The sequence below is a fragment of the Pseudochaenichthys georgianus genome, chromosome 6 (assembly GCF_902827115.2).
Source record: "Pseudochaenichthys georgianus chromosome 6, fPseGeo1.2, whole genome shotgun sequence".
NCBI lineage: Eukaryota > Metazoa > Chordata > Actinopteri > Perciformes > Channichthyidae > Pseudochaenichthys > Pseudochaenichthys georgianus.
Genome location: NC_047508.1, coordinates 38,670,326 through 38,698,053, shown reverse-complemented (window position 1 = coordinate 38,698,053; position 27,728 = coordinate 38,670,326). Strand labels below are relative to the sequence as shown.

The 27,728-nt window shown below is 41.1% G+C and overlaps 1 protein-coding gene across 1 annotated transcript; it reads right to left on the bottom strand.

Annotated features, from left to right (window-relative positions):
- Positions 1–15,605: 15,605 nt before the first annotated feature.
- Positions 15,606–24,058, bottom strand: snx22 (sorting nexin 22). Its single transcript, XM_034084226.2, has 7 exons — positions 23,736–24,058; positions 21,056–21,139; positions 19,971–20,075; positions 19,025–19,119; positions 17,794–17,826; positions 16,535–16,602; positions 15,606–16,431 (listed from the first exon to the last, which is right to left on the bottom strand). The coding sequence occupies exons 1-7, from the start codon at positions 23,820–23,822 to the stop codon at positions 16,301–16,303; spliced, it is 603 nt and encodes a 200-aa protein (XP_033940117.1). The 5' UTR covers positions 23,823–24,058; the 3' UTR covers positions 15,606–16,300.
- Positions 24,059–27,728: the final 3,670 nt, after the last annotated feature.

Genomic DNA, 27,728 nt, shown 5'->3' with positions numbered 1-27,728 from the left:
TACAATCAATTTTGAAAATGTGCTTAACAATTGGTGGATGGAAACCTCTATGATGGAAACGCAGGAAAAATTTCAGGCGTAAATCATGATTATTGATGGCTGGATTGTATCTATCTACTGTGTTACGCCCAGGTCTGGGGGAACCTAGGCTCAGCACAACATTTGGCATTTGGGCAGCCAATCAGCTACCAGGCACCACCTGCTTACTCACACGCAGCCACACAGACACAGGAGGAGGAAGAAATATCTGCACAGCACACAAATGACAAAACGACCCAGGGTTGTAACAACTGCCATACATATGGCCTACTGAGTCTTACCTTCCCCTAGTCCAGTGGTTCTCAAAGTGGGAGAGACAGCAAGCGCATTTCGTGGCATCTGCAGGCAGTGGCAAGTCTTTCCGGCATATGCCACAGATGCCACAGCTTGCCGAGGCATCTGCCGCTGCTCAACGGGAGTTGCCACAAGATGCCAGAGAAGGTTTACTGTAGCTGCCACTCGCCTTCCGTGGCAAATGCAGCTATTTAAACCCGTATTTATCGTGTAAAATGTCGCTGTTTAGGCATGACTTTATCGAACTGATCTGTACACAGGACTGATGTGCGATCTCTATTTTTCAAAAAGATTATACATTATCATTTCTATTCAATTTTACTTGGAGCATGGTTTGCTAAAATAAACAAACGTGTTATATTTATGATTAAATATTGGCAAGTGAGTGTTGCAACGCCCTTGGCAATTGTCGCTTCTTGAGGGGAGTTTCCACTGCTTGCTACGATAAACCAGGTGTAGCCTATGACTAGTAAAGACAAATAATGAACAAATAAATATCTGTGTTGACACAGCAACGTGTACACTGGTGTTATTAGACTTGGCTACAGACTTAGGGCAGCTGTAACTGATTGCAGTTGCCACTGCTAGTGAGATGCTTAGGTTTACTTTATAAATTAGGCAAAGGACTTATATTTGCCCCATGCCTTCAGCAGCAGCAGGCCATTCACTTTGATTTGATCCAGTTATGAAATGTCATTATTTCTACAATAAAGAAATGCTATAAACGTTATCTTGCACGTTTTATCGAACCATCTCCGTTTCTAACTTTCAATATATTTAAAAAGAGATCTCTCTCTCATCTGCGTGCGGGGGCGGGGCCTCACAGACATGCTGCTGCGCTGTGCACACTCTTATTATACATCCATGTGTGCACACAGTTCTGCCGGTAATGAATATTAGGATACATTTTGTGAGGAAACTTTTCCACCAATAATAATAATTCCAAGTATTCCAAAATGTATTCACTTCAGGTTTACGAAAGTAACTGTATTCGGATTAGTTGTTTATCAAATGTAACACGAGCTGAATACAGTTAGGCTACTTGGTTTTTGTATTCTGATTACGTAACGCCGTTACATGTATTCCGTTACAACCCAACCCTGTGTACAGATCATCAGTCCTGTGTACAGATCAGTTCGATAAAGTCATGCCAAAACAGCGACATTTTACACGATAAATACGGGTTTAAATAGCAGCATTTGCCACGGAAGGCGAGTGGCAGCTACCGTAACGGCCCGTCCACACAGCGGCGTGCGTTGATGCTTGCCGGCGGGCGTGTCTGAAACTCGACCAACAACCAATCACATGAATCTCCCGCCCCTGACACACAAGCAGCGGTTTGATTGGCTAGAGCTTGTACTGGCATATGATTCGATTGGCTGACGCCTCGCCGAGGCGTCAAAAGTTGAACATCGCTCAACTTTTGCAGCGAGCCACGCCAGCTACGCTCCACGTCGCTTCCCACGATGCATTTCGGCTAAAAGTGACGTCACCCCATTCAAAGTGAATGGGGAAGCGTCAACGCACGCCGCTGTGTGGACGGGCCGTAAACGTTCTCTTACTCTGGCATCTTGTGGCAACTCCCGTTGAGCAGCGGCAGATGCCTCGGCAAGTTGTGGCATATGCCGGAAGTACTTGCCACAGCTACCACAGAGTAGCGGCCTCTGTGGCATATGCCGGAAGAACTTGCCACTGCCTGCAGATGCCACGAAATGAGCCAGGCCCTACTGCAAAGTGGGGGGCGAGAGACCAGAAGGAAAAATAGTTATTAAAAAAAATCATAATTTGAAAGATTATTGATTCGAAAATAATATGATACAGTACTATTACATCTGGGTCTCTGTGTTTCGTTAAAGCTTGGCTGTGTGTGTGTGTGTGTGTGTGTGTGTGTGTGTGTGTGTGTGTGTGTGTGTGTGTGTGTGTGTGTGTGTGTGTGTGTGTGTGTGTGTGTGTGTGTGTGTGTGTGTGTGTGTGTGTGTGTGTGTGTGTGTGTGTGTGTGTGTGTGTGTGTGTAACGAGCCATTTTGTGTGCGCGAGAGAGAGAGAGAGAGAGAGAGAGAGAGAGAGAGAGAGAGCGCACCGGTACCGGAGATGTTGTTGTTGTTAGCTTCTGGTACTAGCGAGCTACGCTAACGGAGGTGTGGAGGAGAGCCTCTCCTGTCAGACTGAGAGACTCAGTGAGGCAGGGGTTCCCAAAGTGGGGGTCGCAAGATGTTTTCAGAATCCTCTTGATGTGACCCCTGAGGTGTTTTAAAAAAACTTAAATAATAATTATTTGTATCATCCATCCATCCATCTTCTCCCGCTTATCCGTGGTCGGGTCTCGGGGGTAGCAGTTCCAGCAGAGAGCCCCAAACTTTCTTTTCCCTGGCGACATCAACCAGCTCTGACTGGGGGGTCCCAAGGCGCTCCCAGGCCAGCGAAGAGATATAATCCCTCCACCTGGTCCTAGGTCTACCCCTTGGTCTCCTCCCAGCTGGACGTGCCTGGAACACCTCCCTAGGGAGGCGCCCAGGTGGCATCCTAACTAGGTGCCCGAACCACCTCAACTGGCTTCTTTCGACGCGAAGGAGGAGCGGCTCAACTCCGAGTCCCTCCCTGATGACCGAACTTCTCACCTTATCTCTAAGGGAGACACCAGCCACCCGGCGGAGGAAACCCATCTCGGCCGCTTGTATCCGCAATATCGTTCTTTCGGTCATGACCCATCCTTCATGACCATAGGTGAGGGTAGGAACGTAAATGGCCCGGTAGACAGAGAGCTTTGCCTTCTGGCTCAGCTCCCTTTTCGTCACAACGGTGCGGTAAAGCGACTGCAGTACCGCTCCCGCTGCTCCGATTCTCCGGCCCATCTCACGCTCCATTGTTCCCTCACTCGAGAACAAGACCCCGAGATACTTGAACTCCTTCACTTGGGGTAAGGACTCATTCCCTACTTGGAGTGGACAGTCCATCGGTTTCCTGCTGAGAACCATGGCCTCAGATTTGGAGGTGCTGATCCTCATCCCAGCCGCTTCACACTCGGTTGCGAACCGATCCATTTGTATTATTGTATTATTTATATTATTATTAATAATAATAACGTGTGCATAGACATTTTGTATTATATAAGTCTGTTTAATAGGTAAGCGGGACAAATAAAGGAATTTTGATTCTGACAGATTTACGACAGTCATTTGCAGCTCAAAGGTCACTTTACAGCACCACAGTAAATATCAGTAAAACACACATCAACTATACTAGTATAGTTCTTCTGAACAGATCTTTAATACATTTTTCAAAATGAAACGTTGGTTAATGGGAGGAGGAGGAGGAGGAGGAGGAGGAGGAGGAGGAGGAGGAGGAGGAGGAGGAGGAGGAGGAGGAGGAGGAGGAGGAGGAGGAGGAGGAGGAGGAGGACGACGACAATCGTAAGGCGATCCATAAGCAGTCAGACCAGCCTTCATCCAAGTGTCGCAAGTATCGAGAGGAATACATCCAGTACGGATTCACATGCCTCATTATCAATGAAGCACAACATCCCCAATGTGTAGTGTGCACTGAAGTTCTTGCACATGAGAGCTTAAAGCCCGTAAAAATGCTCAGACATTTAAACACGAAGCACCCCTCTCTTGCTACTAAACCAGTAGATTTTTTCCGCCGAAAGCAGAGAGAATTGCAAGGCCAAAAGAAAGTTATAACTAACCAAGCAACAATCCCTATACCAAGGCTCAAAAGGCATCATATGAGGTGGCATATTTAATTGCACAGGCAAAAAAGCCACACACAATCGGGGAAACCCTAATTAAACCTGCTGCTATCGCTATGAGTAGGGCAATGCATGGGGATAAACCAACCCAGTCTCACAAAAAAACGTGTAATAACTACGTTGGTCCACAACGTAGGACCTAGTATTTCTACAAAAACACCACTGAAATTGTAAGATCCCTACGTTTTTGTTCACCATTCATTCCAATGGCTGGCGTCTATGTCACGTGATCTTCACATTTCTCCCTACATAAAAAAAAAACATGGCCGAACTTCGTTTTATTCTCGGTGGAAAATGCCTATTTAAAGTTACTTTAGCCATTAAAATGCGTTTTGATGTCATTTGATGCGAGAAATATGAGTTGTTATTTCAGATTATGTGTGCAGTGGATGTACATGATCTTTAGTTTGCTAGTTATTACGAAGATTACTTCAGGAAATGGTGTCTATACAACGTTTTCATTGTTACCAAGGTGGTTGCTAGGGACGCTGCTATCGATATTATTTCTGTTATGTTGTGTAACTGTTTAATGGTGTTATCTGTATTGCTACCCCATTCCCCGTCAAAGTATAGTGTTGTTCCACAGCGCAAACGTATTAGTTTAACAAAATCCGCATCTAAAATGGCGCAGAAACGTTATTTTCCCCTGTGCAATTCCAGTCTCACATCTCACAGCACATCGTCATTAACAAATACCGGAAACAGACCGAAAACACTTTATTCCGAGTGTGCTTGCTTTTCTCTTTGAAAGTCATCACATAACGGCATTGTAATACACGGTTCGGCTGCATTAAATGTTACATATCTGCCGTAGTTCTGTATTTATAGAGCCCTGATGAGAAGACTTCTATAGACAAACATGAGGAACTGCCGCCAACACTGGAAACGTGACGTGGATCATAAATATATCAGCCATTAAACAACATCTTACATTTCTTTTCACACAATACGTCTCCTTGCAGTATCAACACTAATTCGGCTGACTTTTATATTTGATCCAATTGGTAGATAGGCTGTATTTACACCATAAAGGTGCACAGCTGATATAAAGGGACACCTGGTGGTTAAAGCATGTTATTGAATTTCATTATTTGTATTATTAGATATTAATAGAATGAATCCCTATAAAGTATGTTCACTACTCGTTATTCTCAATAGTTAATTAAAGACTGTATATAATGACTATTTTGCACATCCCTTTCAAGATTTCAAGATTTTCTAAGGTTTATTGACATATCATATTCACAAACGGTGTAGTTATGCAATGAATGTAACACTTTGTGCATACCTCCAGCAATGTTAACGATGTTGAAGCACTTATTTTAACTGATATTATACATATGTATTATACTCTTATAAGATGTATGTAGATAGTATAAGAAATGTGCAGAATATGACAATTTAATGGTGGAGGTACACAAATATTGAAAGATGTCTTGGAATGCACTGTTGAGGAACCTGTGACCCAAGTGTTTCATCTCCGGCCTTGTCAGGTATTGAACAATCAATAAATAAAGAACACAGAATTATTAAATATAAAACACAGAATTTGTGTGATTATACTAAATGATTTACAAATAAACACCACTGCATATTTACAACTATACACATGCTGATGTAACGCAAATGTTTCCAACTTGGGATCAATAAAGTACATCTTATCTTAAGATGATTGATGGCTACTGCCATATTTGCACAATGTGCCTCTGAATCTTGACAAGTGCATGTTTCAGGCTCATCAATTAACAACAGGGGTCACAGACATAAGATCAGCTGTTAAAATAAAGCTCTTCTGACCTTAGCTGGCATGTGTGTATATATATTAATGCTGCCCATTATGGGCACAAGCAATGTTCACCCATTTATTAATTATATGTTTTAATTTGAGTGTTTCCTATCCCCTAAACCTCCAGGGATGTACACAGTTTAATACTGGCAACTTCTTATTATGGGAAATATGAAAACGTCTTTTAAAACTACAACTCCCAGTAGAGACGTGCCATAGAGAACATGTTGCGAAACACAATAGCCAGCATGTGTAGTTCTGGGGAGGGGGGGACGCGGTGGACCCGTTCAAATCCAGTTTTGGACAGTCTGCCGTGGTTCCATCCCATTTCAAGTGCTGTTCGACGCTCTGCACACTCTCCAATCACAGATTTTTTTCGAAAAGAAAACGGAATTAACATGGGTTATTGTTGTGCTTTTTGTTGTACGAACGGTGCGGGATCTGGGAGAGTTTTCCATGCATTTCCCAAAAACCAAATCATCCGCCAAAAATTGATTATTTTAGTGAATCGTGTTGGCTGGCAAACGACAAAATGGAGCAAGTTGTGTTCTAACCACTTCGCGTGTGATGCATACGACGTTGATCCTGCTATCATCAAGTCTGTTGGTGCAGAAGCATTAATAGTACATCGGAGGCTGAAACCCAGAGCCGTCCCCTCCATATTTCAGCACAAGAAACCACTGAAAGAACGAAAGAGCCGGGCATGGAGAGACGCCAAAGAATTGAGGTAAACAACTTTTGATTAGATTTCAAAGCGCACGGAGCACAGCAGATAACGCAGATAACGGAATTCAGGGCTCTCAAATCTCACGCATTTGGCGTGAGACACACGCATTCCACTCCATTCACACGCTCACACGCCACACCTTGTATTTCTCACGCAGAGATTTCTTTCCAGGGTACCGCCCACCAAGTTGCGCCGCAATTTTGTAAACAAACTAGTACAGAATCACTGTAGCCACGCATCAACCAATCAAAAGAATGTAAGCTGTCGAACAGCCAATTAGAAAATAACATGGCTGTATCCGGGTAGGATTTAGACATTCTGCCCTATACTTTATAGACAGGTAAGGGTTTCAACATTTTCCAGGATTTCAATACTTTGATTTAGAATGTTAGTTTCGGTTCTGCTTGTCGATTCCTAAGGAAATGCATCTCGCCGCTTTCTGTACAGTTAGACGGGGGCGGAGCGGGGCGGGAAGTCTAGCACAGTGGCAGGCTTGGGAAGCAACACTCGGTTCCGAGTAGGAACAAATAACAATTTGTCCGGTACCGGGATTAATAAGAGTTGTGAGGACAGGAGGCGAGGCCGAGCCCCGCGGACTGCAGCTCTCTCTATGCTCCGTATCAGCTGATCGCTGCTCGGTGCGGCTCAGCGTCTCTCTCTCTACCTACACACAGCGGATCCGCTGCCCGTTTAACAGCCTCATCTTTGTCAAACTTTCTTATGTTCTTTCTCGAACACGTAATGAAGGTTATTAAGCGTTTTAACTCCTGTGTTGTTAATATTAACCACCATTTCCTTTATTAAGTGCATCACCTCCCTGTCTGTCCTCGCGCTGTCCTCACATCCCCGGACCCCCAGACTCGGAGGAGCAGGATGTCAGTATTGTTTATGAAGCAGGGTATAGAAAGTACATTATGGAAATGAAAATACTATTTCTTTACTTTTACAAACAGTGAGCAGCTGCAGCATGTGTATTGCAGGACGTGTGTAAGCGTGCAAGCGTCTTTGCGTTGTAGAAAAGCGCTAGGCCTATAGGCTATAAATATAATGTATTATTATTATTATTATTATTAGGTTATGTCCTATGTGTTGGACATGTGTGGTTGGACTCTGTCTCACAGGCAGTGTAACATCAGATGACACTGGGCCAATTGTACATTCTCAAACTGCACCACTTAGAACTAACTAAACAATGCAGAGATTATTTTTATATAATTGTATTCAATAACCGTAAGAAATTAAACAGTATGTGATTTGTAAATAGGAATACAGATTTGACTTAATGTTTTCATAAATATATTTTTCTCCCAGTTTGTCATGGGACTTATTTTTACACTCTCAAAGAACCGGAACCGAAAATAACCGGAATCGAAAAGCAGAACCGGAATCGTTAAAATCCAACCCTATGCGTGATGCGGTAAAATCTTACCGCTCACTTACGTTAGCGGTGTCATAAAAACCGTGGGAAAATGTAAAATACGATGACGAAGAAGAAGATTCCAGTGGCCCCAATTTTTGTCCATTCTGGACACGTGAAAAATGTATTCGGACAAGTACATTTCCAAACTCACTTGTCCATGGACAAGTAGGCCTACTCTCTAAAAACTTTTTCTCACACTGAAGGTGTGTGAGGAGTTCCTGGAATATCAGCTGATGGATATCCCCATGCCCCAAGATCCCACCACCTTTAATGTTGAGGAGTTTGGGGGGAGTATGTCCTCAATCAAGTGCAAGGTAAGAAATATTTGGCACCACATGACATACACATAATCAATTGAAATCAAAAGCAAAGCATTTGAGTAATAGAGTCTCTTGGTTCCTTTTTTTAAAGGTGACCGGTTTGAGCCAGTTTCCTCAGATGGCGAACTTGAATCATCGCCATCAGCACTTTCATCTGTGATATCAGGTGACGTTTCCTTGTATTTCCTCTTCGACATCAGAGGCTCGTATAGATATGGTTGGATGTCGACAACATACTCCAGATAGTGGGTGGCCTCCGACTCAGAATCAGAAATGATAGACGAAACTAAGTTGTACTATCGGCGGGAGCCGCTGTGAGCGATAAACCAGGGTGTGTTTGTTTGGCAACTCTGACGTCACGCGACGCCATCTTGCGGAGGAGCGGCTGAGAAAATAAATCATCGGAGTTGGTGTTGGGGGTTGAACAAAATAAATATTGCGCATTGCCAGACGCATATTATCTCCGATTTTAATACTGCAATATCTTAGATAGTGTTGTAGCTATATGATTTCGATTTTACTGGCAATTATAAAAAAACCTTTGCATTTGATCTTTAAGTAGGATTTAAACCAATTTAGAACTGTTTACGAAAGTCCCACCCAGTTTTCCAGTCGGTCTAGTAATATGCTGTGGTCAACAGTGTCAAACGCAGCACTGAGATCTAATAATACTAACACTGAAGTTCTGCCACTGTCTGTGTTTAAGTGGATGTCGTTAAAGACCTTTACAAGAGCAGTCTCAGTGCTGTGGTTTGAACGAAAGCCTGACTGGAACACATCGAAACAACTATTTAAATGCAAGAAATTACTCAACTGTTGAAAAACAACTTTTTCAATGATTTTACCTAGAAATGGCAGGTTTGATATGGGCCTGTAATTGTTCATTACTGAAGCATCTAGATTATTATTTTTTAAGAGCGGTTTAATGACTGCAGTTTTCAGGGCCTGTGGAAAAATACCTGAGTGAAGAGATTTGTTTACTATATGAAGTAGATCTGAGGCCATGCAAGGCAAAACATCTTTGAAAAATCCTGTTGGAATAATATCAAGGCAGCAGGAGGAGGACTTCAGAAGTTGTATAAAGTCCTCTAGGTTTTTATCATTAATCTGATGGAATTGTGTCATGATGTCTGAATTGATGTTAAGTGGACACAGAGACAACACATTTGCTGTTCCTGATGCAGAGGCACTGACTGCTTGTCTGATTTTCTGAATGTTGTCAGTGAAAAAGGAGGCAAAATCATTGCACGCCCTGGTGGATAGAAATTCAGAGGCTACTGACACTGGGGGGTTAGTTAGTCTGTCGACGGTAGCAAACAAGGCACACGCGTTGTTTTTGTTTTTGGTAATGATGTCAGAGAAGAATGATTGTCGTGCGTTTTTCAATTCCAAATTATAAAGGCCAAGTCTCTATTTATAAATTTCAAAGTGAACCTGGAGATTTGTTTTTCGCCACCTGCGTTCAGCTTTTCGACATTCTCTTTTTTCTGTTTTCACGGTCATGGCCTTTCTCCATGGAGATATTTTCTTCCCAGTCACTTCCTTTACCTTAATTGGAGCAATTGCATCTATAACATTTTTAATTTTTGAATTAAAATGATCTACTAGCTCATTTACTGAGGTGTTAGCGGGGGAAAGTGTGGAAGAAAAATTCTGAGTAAACATTTCCCTAGTATTTTCAGTTAAATATCGCTTTGTGGTTACCTCTTTTTGAACACTTGTGTGAACAGAAATAGAGCTCTCAAAGAAAACACAGGAATGGTCAGACAGTGCAACATCAGTCACCACAACCTTAGAGATATTCAGACCCTTTGAGATAATTAAGTCCAGAGTGTGCCCCTTATTGTGCGTGGGCTCCGTCACATGCTGAGTCAGTCCATAGCTATCAAGAACACAAAACAGTTCTTTTGCCCCTCTGTCCTGGGGGTTGTCAACATGGATGTTAAAATCACCAACAATGACTAGACGGTCAAAGTCGATACACACTATAGACAGCAGTTCAGTAAGGTCATCAAAAAAGCTTGCACAGTATTTGGGTGGTCTATAGATATTTAGGAACAGAGCTCGAGAGGAGCATTTCAGCTGAAGGGCCACATATTCAAAAGAATCAAAGCTTCCATACGATGTCTTCCTGCATTGAAGGGAATCATTGAACAGAATAGCAACTCCACCCCCTTTCTTATGCATTCTTTCCTGACTCATAAAACTAAAGTTGGGAGGGGTTGATTCGATAAGAACAGCTGCACTGTTATTTTGTTCAATCCAAGTTTCTGTTAAAAACATAAAATCAAGATTGTGCTCAGTGATAAAATCATTGATTAAAAATGTTTTTCCTGCCAAAGACCTGACATTTAATAAAGCTAGTTTAAGTTCGTTAAACACACTATCAGTCATGTTTTTTGTAACAAGCTGTGGCTGACATGGAATCACTGCTAAATTAGATAAACTCACACAAACGTTTGAGTGCTTCCTGTATCTAAGATGATTCACCGCTCTTAATCTATTACCTATCGACACAGATATCGGCAAAGCTACTGGCAGGCAGGGCCCCGGCATGTCCTGGAAAGAGTTGAGAGTGCCATACGCCCTTGAGCCTGGACCCAGCAGATATCAGTTTGCAGATTGTTTTGGTTTGGATGATTGTGGTAGGCATGGTGATGAAGCCGTGGGAGATGGTGCGCATCTCTGCTTCGGTGATTTTGGTGGACGTCGTTGAGGGGCGGGGGTAAAGGACATGCTGCCAGCCCCGCGTATCGCCTTAGTTTGGTCTTTGAAATCCAGGAAGGAATCAGTGCCAGCCCTCTGTATCTCCTTCATGTGTTCAACGATCTCCAGGATGGTGGGCGAGGGTGAAAGGGTGAACGGAGTATCCTCAAAAGTGTTGACAGGGGGGGGGGTGACGGGCGGTGGGGACTCCTCCGTGTGTTTCATAGGTCTCCCATAATCAGAACATTCCTCAGGCGGGTGCAGTGATACTTCTTCAGGGTTTTCTGCGCGATGTGTTGTGTCTATCTCCTGTTTTGATTCCTCTTGTCGCTTGTCCTTGGCAGAGGGAACAGATTGATGACGCAGGCAGTTGAATATGTTAGAGATAAACAATTTTATAGGATACGATACGATACGAACTCTCGGAGATAATAACAAGAACACACATCAAAACATATGGAGCTAGTTAGCCAAAAACGGCAATATGGCTCACCTGTGTGGTAGTCTGGTCAAAAGTGGTCTTCAATGGCATTAAAACGATAAAAAACGATGCTGAAGTTAATCCATAAATTAATCCAATGTGTCTGTGTCTCTTTGAATGATTTCTGTGGTAAAACAAAAAGGTGGGGGCTTCGCGCAGAAAGTTTTGCTCCATAGTGAAGCTGTCTCTCGGTCTGACATCTCAAAACCGAAAAGCTGATTTATTGCTCATGGATTATCAGAAATCATGGGGAGATTCCCCTACGATTCTATTGGCTCTGACGGTCAGAAAGAGATGATCAAAATCCAGCAGGGGGGGCCAGAGATAAGGAAAATCCACCCAAATGGCCCCAGAAGAGGGGTCGGGTGGCGCAGTGGTCTGTGCATCTGATCATCAGATCAAGGGGGGTGCTGGGGAACTCCAGTTCGAAACCCGCTCCTGCTGCCAGGCCGTTGTGTCCTTGGGCAAGACACTTCACACGGATTTGCTCCTGTGGGTATTGTCCACAGTACATGTATACTATCAATGTGTACTTGTAAAAGCGCCTCGATGACCTCGAGGCGTGAAGATGGACGGTGTGGCGCAGTGCGCTGTGCAATGATCATCAGATCAAGGGGTGAAACCCGCCGCTGCTGCGTCTGTAAAGCCGTTGTGTCCTTGGGCAAGACACTTCACCTGAACTTGCCCCTGTGGGTATTGTCCACAGTGACCATTGCATGTATGTAAAATATGTGTGTGATGTGTATCTGTAAAGCGCTTTGAGCACTGGAAAAAGCGCTATAATAAATGTAAGGAATTATTATTATTATTATTAGAAGAGGTTTTTTTTGCTAAATCTCTCTAAAAGGGTCAAATATCACTTGTTTTGCATCAATCTTGATACAGGGTACTTATATGTTGTACTTTGGCTTCCTAAAGTTTTTAGTCTACTAACCCATCATCCAAGATTAGTTTTCACTATAAGTACAAAATAAAAGTTTTGGACGGACACTATAATTTACAGTTTTTTACCATGTTCAATCTGAATTTTCTTTAAAATAAAAAACATCTATATTGATTCTGACTCTTCTACATCCAACTCACAGGTTTATACCCTTTTAGAAGGGAATATATGGTCATTTGTTCTGGGAATGTCATTTTCGAGCCTGAGACCTGAAAAACAGGCTCAGGGTTTAACAGGTTAATGTAAAAAAAATAAACTCCCGCCCTCCACGGCTTTATAACATAGCATGTACGGCACTTGTTTTATTTTAGTCCCAGTCCGCCACTGAACGTAGCTATTATGTAAGGTATATATATACTAACTGTGCTTACCCCCCCCCCCCCCCCCCCCAAAAAAAAGTGGTACAGTGATGTACATGTTATGTTTTAAAGCCGTGGAGGGCGGGAGTTTATAAACCAAAGAGTAACCGCCCTTACGGGACGCTGTAATAAGTAAAGCGAACGCACCCGCAAGGACACCTGGCCTCCTATTGGTTGAGGGATTTTGACAGGATTGTTGCACAAAAATTTCGAGCGCGCACAGAATAAATCTGAGAGCAGAAAAATCTGTAAACAGCAATATATCTGAGTGCAAGCGTACAGTTTGAGCAGAAGCAGAGCAAATCTAAGTGCAAGCAGGCACTATTTGAGTGCGAGGACAGGGTTTGAGGGAAATAAATCAAGTATGCTCTCAAATGTAAATACCACGCTCTTGAATAAAGATAGGGAATAACCCCTACCAGCACCCCAAAATAAATCTCTGGCGCCGCCACTGAGCCTGACTATTTGTGTTGGGGGGGCCAGACTTTTTTTTTTCTCCAAAGGGGGGGCCTGACAGAAAAAGTTTGAGAACCACTGCCCTAGTCAGTCACTTTTCTTTGGTATTTTTATATATATATTTGGTTACCTTATACATACTTGTGGGATATTTGCCATGCAAGGATGGTCTAATAAAATATGCTATTGGGTTGCATTTTGGGAAATGTAGAATGCAGTGTTTAAAGTGATTGACCCATCAAAAAGTCAGCATATCTTGGCCTCTGCTGCATCGTGAACGTTTCTTTAAAGAAAAACATGTCTCCCACAAGTCTCCTAAATGTATAAAAGTGCTGTGTGAAGAAGACGCCTTCATCACAGTTGGCATAGGGGCATGGTAAAAGGCACACTCAGGGAAACACATTCATAACTTTGCTGGACATTGGTCAAATAAAACCCAAGTCATTATTTGTTCAAGACAGATTTATTTCAAGTCATACATAACAATGCTGTGCCAAAGTAACCTGCTTACCCTCTCCTTCAAGGTTGTGAAGTCCAAACATTGTAACATGCTGGAGTACTTACCCTCCATTGCACTTTTTGAATTTGAATACATTTTAACATTTTACTTGTTATAGCACCAGACATACTAATACTTGTAGTATAGACAATGACTCAGAATCAAGAAGTACGTTTTCACTCCATTCCTTTTATACATCCAGAGTGAACAAGTCCAACCAGATCTTAAATCTCACCAAACAGGAAGCCTGGTAAAGCACCACGAAACCAAAGCTAACTAACATAATGAAAGGCTTAAGCTCCTTTCTTCGTGCTCTGGGCTGGCAGATATTCGTTATTGTTCTGCTGCGTGTTGCTGCTTGTGAACTATTTGCCTCCAGGGTGAGGTGAGGCAGCTGAAAACTGACACCTTATAAATCTAAGACATCACAAACTGAAATCATCATTCACTATTAAAAATAGTTTTAGGAAGATGCTTTCAGAAACCAAACCATTTCCCTATATTCTTAAGAGTTCTTAAGACACATGTTGGGGTTTTCCCAAGCAAAAATAACTTGAATTTGACTACAAATTCAATATATTTTTGTCTTCTTTTGCATTAAACTGATGTCTTGAAGGATGATTATACATTACTTACACTTACTTAAAGGTCACCTATCATGCTATTTTTAGGCAATAGCATAGGTCTCAGATATATACAAATATATAAAAAAGATGTCTATGAAGTGTTTTGCTCAAAATACCAAACAGATCACGCATTCTAGCCATGCCTCATATCCCTCGATTTCACTTCCTGTTTCAAAAGTGCTGATTTGGGGTATAAAGCTTTGAAAAAAAAAAAAATGTATACAAAATAAAAAGGGAGGGGTCTGAGCTCATGTGGGATCCGGCAGCTACTGTCTAAACTAAATACTGCGGTGATGAAACGCAATATCATGGATTATCAAGGATTCTTTCTGAAACAGTATGGAGCTCAAAGGCTTTCTCTCTTGCCGGTTACACCACAAGGTGAGTTCCTTTTTACTTCCTGCTTCTTCACACACACATGCTCTCCAGTACAGGTTAGCTCTGAGTGTTAGCGATGCTAATGTCAACACCGACCATATTACGTCCAAAACAGTCGGGCATTGTTTCTGATAGCAACGTCTCTGATTGGGCCGTGGGTCCACATTTCAGATATTACGTCATATCGGACGCAAATCTGGATCAGCTCCGTTGTAGCCCCGTTTTTAGAGATTTGGGTACGGAGGAAAAGAGAGAGGGTTTTATTTTCTGACGCTGCGTGAGTTCCCCGACACACCGGGGACACACATTTATGTATAAAAGACATCAAAAAGTGCATTTTGCATGATAGGTCCCCTTTAAAACATTTCAAGCAACATAATACACATTGCAATACGTTTCTTGGAATAAAACTCCAGTAAGAGATGTGTTAATCTGTCTCGCTGTGTGCACAAACTGCAGTTCAGTTTGAAGTGATGTGATCCGACATGAATGTGCAGATTTTTGCAAAAAGGTCAAACAGTTTTGGCTTTTTAATATGAGATTCCCTTTGCAAAGCTTTTTGTCTCTTACTGGTACTAACTTGCAAAAGGCTCTGGGCAATCTTTTTCTCTCATTGTTGCTTATTTAAAATCATTCATATGTAATTCTACAGGGAAATACTTTAGTAAAGCATGACCTGGTTGTCTCACTTGTGTCCCCAAACTAAATAAATGTGTTTTGACGGATTAAAAGTCAAAACAGGAGTGTGTCCGCATGTCTCGTGCCAGTGTTTCAAAATGAACAATATTCTACCGCTCAGGTTGAAATAGAGAGAGACAGGATGAGCCGTGTCGGATTTTTTATTATAATGTCAATTCAAACAACCTCATACAAAAGTAGAACATTTGTTGATACTAAAACATTGCTTCAGTATCAAAGGCTCCTTGTGATTGACCTAACACTAGAAAATAAAACTACGTTCAACAAATTCAAGTTACTACAAAAAGTACATGAATGTTAGGAACTTCTATACTCAAGTATCAACCGTGACAAAATAATATATATAAAAAATACCTCTATCTCACGCCTGGATTTCAAGTAATTTTCTACAATTCCTCATGCTCCTCTATTCTAAATTTGAACTAAATTAAACTAGGCTACAGTATGGCTTGAAAGAATAAAAGAAACGTTTGCCTGTGGCCTCCTTTCACTGCCACATCTTCATAAAAATACGTGCTTATTAAACTGAATAAAAACATACTTAGCGACTCATTTTCAGGATGAATGTTGGGATTTGGCTTCACCTTAGTGATATCAAAAGGCTCAGAGAAGGTTGAACAATATCACAGATAACGTAACGGAAATACAAAGCCTGAGTTTTGGGTTTAAATCCCACTGGAGCCGCTGATTTGGGAACAAGGATCCTCCATGTGACCCATTCCCCCTGTATCATGCACCAATGGCTTTTTAGTTGTCCTTCTTGCTAGTGTTGTGTATTTAACTGTATTGTCATCGACTCTAAAACATTAAACCTAACATTTAGCTATAGTTTCTGGCGTCTAAAGAAGCGCTGGGGTCGGGCTCCGTGAGGACGGGGGCGGTGAAGCTGACTCGGACGTCCCGAGGATAAAAACCCTGCAGAACTCCGTCCACTACAACATCCGGAAGATCTGAAAACACAAGACAGAGCTCAGAGTTTATCCCGTGGAAAGATAGTTCAAGGCTTTTAAACGCCAACAACAAAACACACTCTTCTTTAAACGTATTTCTTACCTGATGTGCGTTCAGAGAGATAAGGATCCTTATAGAATCCCAACACTCGCTGATTTGGTAACGGATAACTGAGGACACACAAGTTAAATATGATTGATTAGTTATTTGAAATGAGTCGCAGAAAAAAGTTATTTAAAAATCAACATAATGTGTACACAAATAAAAACCTTTATGTATGTTAGAGCACCATGTTGTGTTATGGCCACCATCTTTTTAATGTGCCTAAAGTAGGTTGTTTGCTGATTTTTATAAAAACACACAACCAATACAAAATGCATCCATCCATCTTCTCCCGCTTATCCGTGGTCGGGTCTCGGGGGTAGCAGTTCCAGCAGAGAGCCCCAAACGTTCCTTTCCCTGGCGACATCAACCAGCTCTGACTGGGGGGTCCCAAGGCGCTCCCAGGCCAGCGAAGAGATATAATCCCTCCCCCTGGTCCTAGGTCTACCCCTTGGTCTCCTCCCAGATGGACGTGCCTGGAACACCTCCCGAGGGAGGCGCCCAGGTGGCATCCTAACTAGGCAACTGCCAATACAAAATGTCTGCCGAAATTAATGCGTATATGCAGATTTTCTTTAACATTCTTCTTCTCTTTTACCATGGCCACTAGATAAATATGTCTCAGGGTTTTTATTCTCGTTTCGCATTCAACTTCGCATGTGCCAAATAACAGGGTTAATAAAAGGGTAAACAAGATGCAGTAGTTATTTCTGTTTTGTACCTCTCACTTGACCCGATTGTGTTGATTTGGGGAGCAGTGAGTGGGTGTTTCTCAATGTCGAGGAAGGCTGCTCCAGAGCCATTATTTCAAGCATACTACGTCATCTAGTGCCGCCGAAGGACTGTTCCTATGTCCAGCATACTTGGAATTCTACCGACGCCGGCGTACTTCGTAGCGAGAAATTTCGAGGCCGCACATGTGTAGACACTCTGCGGTCTTAAAATCCCCACAATGCTTTGCGCACGGACCAATTTGGACAAAAATCTGTGGCGGAAAATGTAAGGCGGGGCTTCTCATATGACGCACACCTGCACACTTGCTCGCCTGTTCCACTCTTTGTTTTCCGAACGCCAGGAAGGATTCTTGCCTCGCTTCGGAAGCAAGACGCTCGGGAGACATGTGCTACCAAGCAAGCGTACTCGAGATTGAGAAACACCCCCAGTGTGTCATTACCCACCTACAGTGGAGGCGGACCCGAGGATTCACCGTATACGCTCTGACACAGGATTTAAAAGAAAAACTAAAAAAGTAATCTTACCTGTAATCCTGACTGTCCAATTCGTCAAGTGATCTGAAATCAGAGCACATCATTTAGAGATTTACTGCAATGACACTCTCAAAATATCTTTATCATACAGAGAATATTTGTTTTATAAAGAGAATAATTTTAACGTTTTTAGACTAAGTGTAAATATACACATTGACATTTAATTTTATCTCGCTGCACTGTCATCGCTATACCTCTGCTTTTACCACTCTTATTTATTTGGTTATTTGTGTCTATTTTTGACTGCAGTGAGAGTTAGCAAAAACATTTCGTTGTACTTTGTACGATGACAATAAAGATATATTCTATTCTATTCCCAGTCTGTATTGTTCTACATAATTAGTAGTTATGTTGTATACACTTATAAGTGCAGTGAAAACAAAAACTCAATCTCAGGATTTTAACTCGTGTACTGTAATATTTATATTTATTCCTGCTGCCTTGATCACATGATATTAAAGGGTCGATGATGCTCTCCACACCACAGTGAAACCTCTCTAAAGTTGTTTTTATGTTGCTGCATTGCCCCAATCCAAAAACAGAGGAGCTAAATAAAGCAACGTGTCATACATCTTTCAGTGAGGGGACAGAGGACAGGGGACTCAGGACAGAGGGCTGAGGACAGATGACAGAGGACAGAGGACAGAGGGCTGAGGGCAGAGGGCAGAGGACAGAGGTTAAATGACAGAGGAGAGAGGTTAGATGACAGAGGGCAGAGGACAGAGGAGAGAGGGCAGGGGGCAGAGGACTGAGAACAGAGGGCAGAGGACAGAGGACAGAGGAGAGAGGACAGAGGACAGAGGTTAGATGACAGAGGGCTGAGGACAGAGGACACAGGACAGAGGGTAGAGGACAGAACACAGAACACAGAGGGCAGAGGACAGAGGACAGAGGAGAGAGGGCAGAGGACAGAGGAGAGAGGACAGAGGAGAGAGGGCAGAGGACAGAGGTTAGAGGACAGAGGGCAGAGGACAGAGGAGAGAGGGCAGAGGACAGAGGTTAGATGACAGAGGGCAGAGGACAGAACACAGAGGACAGAGGGCAGAGGGCAGAGGACAGAGGGCAGAGGTTAGATGACAGAGGACAGAGTAGAGAGGGCAGAGGAGAGAGGGCAGAGGACAGAACACAGAGGGCAGAGGACAGAGGACAGAGGGCAGAGGGCAGAGGACAGAGGACACAGGACAGAACACAGAGGGCAGAGGACAGAGGACAGAGGACTTACTCCATGCTGCTGACCTTCATCCCGGTGTGGAAGTGTTTCAGATGCAGGAAGTCCAGCAGCACCTGCGGCACGTCGTCGTTCTGATAGATGATGTCCTGCAGCAACGGAGAGCAATACGACTTGTGAATATGAAATGGTAAATGTTGGTTTTCTGCAGCTACACTTTGGCAGAGTGACATGGCATGATATCAACAGCAAGGTGATGTGAATTAAGCAGGTGGCACATGTTAATATTTATCTGGTTTAAGCCAATCAGATATAAAAAGGCTTGAACTAGAACAACATGTAGATCACACATTACACCCCTTTTTATTCATTTCAGGAGGAGTTGTTATACATCTACCTCTGACTACTGACAACCAGAAACATTCATTTTAATCATGTACAGTTACATTTAGCGGGCTTCTCGCTATGCAGTTTGAGATATTAACAAATAAATAAAACCAGTTATGAAAACAGTAATAGCCACAAAGCAAATGCAACAATAAAAGGCATCAGTTACATTTAAAGTGAGTTTAAAGGTTAAAAGCTCAAATCTAAAAAGCTGATCGTACTTTTACTGCCGTCGCTCCTCAACTCCGATTCGAAGACTCAAGTTAAATCTTTAAATTCTTACAGAAGCATTTTTTACTTTTTCGCGATTTTATTACTTTCTCTTTGTGGTTATTCACTTATTTCACCTGGTTTTAATAATGTTTCCCCGGTTACAGTCATCTCCATATTGTTCTTGTTCCTTTGAAGAGACATCTGTTTTGAAAGGTGCTAAACAATCTACATTCAATTTTGTTTTGTCAATTGCTTCAAAGTTCCCCGTTAGTTACACATTATTACTTTTTTACGTATTAAAAAATATATTCTTGCACAAGAGCAGTACACACACTTGCTCTTAAATGACATTGGCGGCACAGTTCTACATACGAGTTGCTGCAGGAGCCTCTCTTGTTACCTGGATGTAGTCCTCCAGCTCCTGCCTCCTCTGCTCCAGAGGCTTGGTCCTCAGGTGGGGGTTCCTCTTGCTCGGGAGGTCTGGAGTGTGGATGATCTTCCTGAGCTGCAGGACACACAACGTAAACCTTCAAATAAACTGTGATCAACATGATGATGGCTGGAATTAATAGGTACTAATGTTAAGGTTTAAATAACAACAATTTTTACAACAAGAAGCGCTTTATTGAATAGTTCCCCTCTTTTGCACGTGTAGGTGTGTGAGCACTGCAGGATTCTTATCTTGCTGTTTATTCACACTATTCAACTGATGTTAAGCTGGCTATCAAAACACTTAGAAATGAACCACTAAGGTAAGAAGCATCTATCTAAAACTATTACAATAATACGACAATCTCAACACATTTAGAGAGCTGTCATCTTCTTGTCCAACTCATGTGGTTTTAAACAACAATACACATCTTTTTAGAAAGGCAAGAGACCACCACAGTGAAGCCTCTTTACCCTCCTACTATCTGTCACAAATAACATATCATCAAATAGCATAACACACGGTGCCTACTATCGGAAACAGTGGTTCAAAAAGTCTATTAGGACTGCCAGTGGCGGTTCTAGACCAATTTGACTGGGGGGCCAGTTATTTTCTGAGGGGGGCACAATAAATGCAGGACGAAAAAGAGAACTAGACAGTATGAAGTAATTGCGCATAAGAAAACAATGCAATACAGTTATTGGTATTTGTTTCAGTACACTTATTTATTTCAGATAGATCTTATAGTTATTACTGTTAGCTTCAGCTTAAGTTATAGTGCAATGTTTGCACTAACACCAAATTTATATAAAAATAAAAGGCAATGAACAGTTACATCTCTACTTTACATAAGGGTGTCTGCACAATCTCACATTACAGCAACAAAATCCTGCGGTTTTTGGCAAACCGAGTACCAGAAAATATACATTAAAAAAAACAAAAAACTTTTCATTGTTAGGGGGGAAAAGAGGGGTCAAAGGTCAGTGTTAGGGGCACTGCCCCCCCCTGGCCCCCCTAGAACCGCCCCTGAGGACTGCGGCTATAAAGCGACATACCTTTCTGTGGAGAGTCTGGAATTCGCTGTTTCTTCTGAGCACATAATGTTTCCTCCCGTGGAACAAGACCTCAACTCGGAAAAGCTGTACACAGAAGAGGAGACGCATAACGGATTTGTTCACAATCTTTCATTTAGTAAATGTAATGTTTGGAGACGGGAACTATGTCAAAAATGATAAGCCCAATATATGTGTTGCTTCTTCATCAACATCACATTCATGAAAAGGTAGAAGTGTGCATCACAATACACCATCATCACTTCTCCACCAGGAGGAGGCCCAGAGCTTCAATTACATTTCTCTTCCACCTTTAATATAACCCTTAAATACATGTCATGTACACTAAGATGAAAACTACTATTAATCATGTCTATCTGTAAACAAATACATTTCTTTATGAACTTTTAAATACAAAGACCTGAGTGACGCATTTCATTAAAAAACTGTTCTGCAAACATACCAAACAAATACACAGTATGACAACACATCATCTGTACACGGTATCTGAAATACTTCGACAATTCTTTAAAGAAAACTCTCTTGTAGGGCTGTGCGATTATGGCAAAAATCATAATCACAAATATTTTGGTTAATAATTGATATCACGATTATTAAATACGATTATTCGTTGAATTTGAAAACATCCATTTATTGAACTTTAAAACAAATACAAATAATTTTGAACAGTCTATTTTTAACTGTTGATTACCCTGAGCGTATAATTCAACCGAAAAACCAATACAAAAATAAATTAAATAAATGATACATTTAATAAATAATATCAAAATAATAAATACCAATAAACAAGAACAACACATATTTTGGAGCGCACTTCCACAAGCTACCAAACATATATTAATATGATAAATGAAAATAAATTTGACCAAAATAAATGATATCAAATATGTTGCAGTGCACCGTCACAACCTAGCAAAGCTAAATAATCGTTTTTTTTTCCGATTATGTTGTTTTCCTAATTGTGGCAGGCCAATATCGTAATTGCGATTAAAATACGATTAATTGGACAGCCCTAATGTTGACGTTCATCTGAACTGTCCTTGCAGTAGACACTGGGTGTAAACTGTAAACCACAGGAGTGCTTTACGCTGTCCGCTCTTACAGATGAACACATTAGAGGGCAACCAAACATCAGCAAATAACAAATAATAATAAGAGCATTGTGCATCTGGAGAGAAATGGAATGCTTAAAGATGTGTGTTGAACAAACTGCAGGACGACCTTTGTGGAGTTAGTATTTACTTTTTCAGTAAGGTACACAAAAAGAAACAAGTCTGACGTCTTGAGTCTGAGATAATCAAACCGAGCAGAGGTCCGTTCAGCACACTGCAGCACATTCCCCGGGCTAGTGTCAAGGTTTGCCCACTATTTTAAAATGTATGTGTGAATGCAATTTATTACACATTCATATCGTGGTGTCAGTTTTTGTTAAAGTTAAACGATGTCTCTTCAGCTCCTGAGTCTGTGTTCATTATAGTAATTAAACTAGCGTCACAGAGAACTACAGTGAAACAGCCTTAATGTGTGTGTGTGTAGCAGTATAATGTCACCAACGTTTTACCAAATAACTTTTTTAAATACTGAAAGTAGAAAAGTACTGTTCTAGTTTTCTCACGTAATGTTTTACATGTACAAAATATTTCAGAGGAAGATAGTGTACTTGTTAGCTCTTTATAGTTTAAGATTGTTTTAACAAAACAAATGGTGAAATTATAAAATGTGATGATTTGTTATAAATTCACCTACCAAAGCTTTATATAACAGTTAAATCATCAACTAACTGAAACTGACTTACTGGTGACATGCTGATGCATGGATAATAATATCCATAGTATAAGAACAACACAGACCATTATGCATAGTGAGTGCTATTACTTTTGGTATATAAAGTACATTTTGAGTATTCTTATAAACATGGGCTCAAAACACCAACAATAAATTCTTATGCAGAATAATGTATTATGGATTATAATTCATGTTAATTAATTGTAATTAACCAAGTTGAAACCATCTTTATACTACAACATCATTTAGCAGTTCATTTGTAGTTTGCAGTCACTTGAAGTAACCAAATCACAGTGGAATATCAAGTACAATATCTTCCTTAGAATTAAAGTAAGTAATAGAATATTTTAAATGCCTATGTGCACGTAGCGCAAAACTGTACTTACAGTAAGTACAGTCATTGAGAAAATATATACTTGCCTTTTTCACCACCTTCTTTTAAGGCATATTCAAATGCACAACTCGATCACTTGGTTTTATTTAGTGTTTTTACTATGGATGTGTACTTTTTACTTTTATTAACGTGCCTCTTTTTTTAATATGTTGTATTTTTTTAAATGTACGTTTTCCTTGTATATGCACTCCCTCTTGGCTGTAACGATGTAAATGTCCTGATTTCGGATTAATACATTATTTCTGATTCTAACTTTGATTATTTAAGCAGTTAGTGTGTTTCCCCTCTGGGAGAAATGGGAGGAAACGTGACGTCACTCTTCCTCTTCCTGCAACACCTGGCTCACTTGGCGTCGCACTTCACCTTTACTACACAACTACAAAGCCAAAATAGCACCGCAACAAAGTGATAATGGTGGCTAACAACGTGTTTGACGCTGCTGAAAAGAGCGAAAACAAAGTAAAAGTCAAGCTGCGTGCTCACCTTTCTGGATTTCCCCGCCTCATCCACCTCCCTCTCCATGGAGGGGATCGATACTTCAATCATCGGGAATTCTTCCTGCCAAACCATCGGAATGATCAGCTGTCTGCGGGTCACTTCCTGTAACTGAAAGGTAACTCCACTCGGGGTTTTCCGCGACAGGAACAGAACAAATAAACTCTCTGTCTGCCTGCCTGTGTGTGTCTCTCCAGTCAGTGTTCTTCCTGTGCTCCACCTCCACACTAATTGGACACACACAACCAGAGGGTGCGTTCAGGGACGTTAAAGGTGCAGTCCGACATTTAGGAACAGAGTCCCTGCTGCTGTCTGAAATTAAAAAAAGGGAAGTTTATATGGACAACACAGGACTGGAGTTTACTGTGACGTTCAGTGGGGGCAAGCAGTGGGCAAATTCAACTTGTAGTCAGCGGTATAATTTCATACATGTATACAAGCTTGCTGTAGTTGTACCTTACCTGAGTATTTTAACTTACACTACTTTATACTTCAAATAGACTACGTTTTAGAAGCAAACAATGTGAAAAAGGAACAAACTAACTTCATACTTTCTTCTTCTTCTTTATACGTCTAACTACAAAAAAAGTACTCGACTGTAAGTACAGTTTTTCTTATACTGCACCTTAGCTGAGTATTTTAACTTTATGCTACGATATACTTCTTATCGAATACATTTTAGAAGCCAATATTGTACTTTTTATTCTGCTGCATTATTTCAAAGCTTTAGTTACCTTACATATTGACATTATTCGCTAACACAACTTATAAATGAACATTTACTTCCCGGCAAGACCAAGTGCTACCGAGGTGTCCCTGAGCAAGGCACGGTCCGTTCCCTACACTGCTCCCCGGGCGCCGTTCAAAATGCCACTGCTCCTAACACTAGGATGGGTCAAATGCAGAGAAACCATTTTGTTACATAATTATTATTTTTTTATTATTTAACCTTTATTTAACCAGATAAAAAGCATTGAAATAAAATCTCATTTACAATGCTGACCTGACCAAGAAGGCAGCAACGTTACACATAACACAGACACGTAAAATACAGAGAACACAACCAAGAAAACAAAAGACGAAAAAGCAGTCACTACATTGTGCACATTAGGACAGTAAGAAAGGTACACTACTTATTACTGCAAGAGCAGCTGGTGGTAAGGACTTCAGACAACTTCCATTTAAAACATGCTATTGAGACAAGTGCCGTCAGTTTGAGGTTTGATTGAAGGTCATTCCAAGACCAAGGACCATAATAAAAAAGACTCCATTTTCCAGTCCCAGTCCGCACGGCGTACCTGGAACCGTATCCAGGCACTGGATCTGAGGTGGTAAGAGACACAAACTGGAGCAAATCTGGCACATATGTACAGTGGCTTTATACATTAATAAAAACCAATGCTGCATCCTACGCGTAGTAAGTGAGGACCATCCAGTTAGGCTATACAGTGTGCAATGATGAGTCCTATAGGGTGCATTTGATATATAACGCAGTGCAGCATGGTAGAGTGGGCCAAGTTTGGCCAAAACAGTGGGACAGGCAAATCTATAGATTGTATCACCGTAGTCCAGCTGGGACAGGGATAAGCCAGAGACCAACCTTTTACGGGAAGAAGTTGAAAAACAACATTTAAGTATATAAAGGAAGCCAAGAGTGAATTTCAATTTCTTTGTTAGAACTTCAAGTGATCAATGTTCAGTACTATGTAATGACAATAAAAGTGCAAAAACATATTGACATACATTTAGGTGCAGTTTATAAAGTAGAATTAGCTCCACCTTTAGCAGCTGTGATGAACACATTATTGCTTCAATAATCATAATGCAGTAGTTTTTTATTTATATTATTCTAAAATGGGCCATAAGGAATGACAAGTATTATTACTTTTGGTACTAGTATATAAAGTGTGTTTGATATTGTTTTATACTGCCAATAGTTTTGTACTTTACTTGAGGTAAGATCTTAAATGCTGGACTTTTATATTATAGTAGTATATTTTAATTTGACTATTGCTATGTAAAATATCTGGGTGCTTATGCCTCCACAGATTTGAATAAAGTATGTAGTTGCAGATTTATAGCAGACAGAATACAGTTGACAAAGAACCACCGACGGAGAATCCCATTTGAAAGCTTGAATAAATGTAGTCATTTACTGTCTTTCCCTTTAGTGATTCAAATGTAAATTTTGATACCATTGATTGATTGATACATTATATTCTAACAAGTAAAATAAATAATTACAAAAAACAAAGAAATGTTGCAGTGCATAGTCATGTAACAGAAAACAAAACAAAGTGACATTTACAACAACAGCATTAGCAACAGAAACAGTCCCACATCTCGTGTTCGACAAGGAGTGAGAAGAAGTATAATGTATTTAATCTCACCCCCTTATCCCTAAATTATTTATTTATAATCTATAAATAATTATCATTATTATTAATCTGCTTTACTTGTTTATTGTACACATATACATAGATACATCCCCATCCCTGTACCTGGATAAAATAATGTCTCTGTATTTCCTCTTGACCTGGTTAATGTCTGGACATGGCTTTAGCTCCACATGCACACTGTTCCATCGTCTCACGCCACAGGCTGAGATACAACAGGTTCTTCTGGTTGTACGGACCCTATGAAATTCGAATTGAAATGGTCTACTTGAACTATATCCCCCCACTCGTTGAGTGAATACTTTTTGGATGTTTCCTGGTTATTTTTTGCTGTAAACATGATTTATGCCGTTTGGAATTCTACCAGGTCTGTACATTTTAACAATTTTGACTACAGGAATAATGCGTTAGTGTGATCAAGGTTTCAGTCAGACAACTCACGTGTTCTTTTTTTATTTATTTTTTATTGAGTAAGGCCCAATAAAAGTTTACATTTATACAGTCAATATATATATATTTATATATTGGGGAAGGAAGGGTTGTTTAGTTTAACCCAGTTTCGGACCTGGAAGTAGCGAAATAGATGAGAGTCTGGGAGGCAACATTTATCAGAGTTGGCTAAAGCTACCGAAAACATTGTTAATGTAAAGGTCCCTTACTCTGATCAGACCTAATCTCTGCCACGTAGAGAAGGCCCCATCAGTGTGAGGGGGGAGAAAGAGATGGTTGTTGCGAATGGGACTATGTATAGAGGCAAAGCCAAGAGCGAGGTATTAGGACAGGATTTGGCTTCAAGCTCACACCAACTCAATGTTGGTTCCTTAGTCCATAGAATTACTTTGTGGATATTGGTTGCCCAATAGTAGTGTCTTATATTTGGAAGCGCTAATCCTCCTGTAGATCTATGCCTTTGTAAAAGCTCTTTCCTAATTCTAGGAGTCTTCCCTTGCCATAAAAAAGAGGAGATTAGTTTGTCTATTTTACGAAAAAGTGATTTGGGTAGGAAGACTGGCAGACATTGAAAGAGGTACAGAAAGCGAGGGAGAACGTTCATTTTGATACAGTTTACCCTCCCAGCGATAGTTATATGTAAATTATTCCACCTTTCCAAATCATATTTGAGAAATCTTGAAGGTGATGAGTCTATCTGGGATCTCACGTGTTCTTAATATGTTTATTAGAGCAGCATATAGTTGAGTTTGGCGTCGAGGCTCGGGCCTCATCACTCCACAGATTTACATAGAACATTGAGTGATGCTTAGATACTATATAACTATCCCCCGAGCCTCCAGGTGGAAGCTGGGGTGGTGGTGGGGCAGGCGAGCAGCAGCATGTGAACACATAAGCAATGTGACAGAGCCGCAGCATTAGCGAGGCAGAGGCAGATCTGGCAGCTTCAATAGAGCGGCAAGTTAAGGAGATTGTGTTTGGTTGGTTGTAAGAGAGAGGCGTGTTAATATATCATTGGTGCTCGAGTCGACTGCCTGAACTAGCTCGCAGGCTTCACCCCATATTTGGTATAGTGAATGATTCGTATGGCTTTTTGTAAAATATACTGAATGTATTGAACTTTTGTAGTTATTGC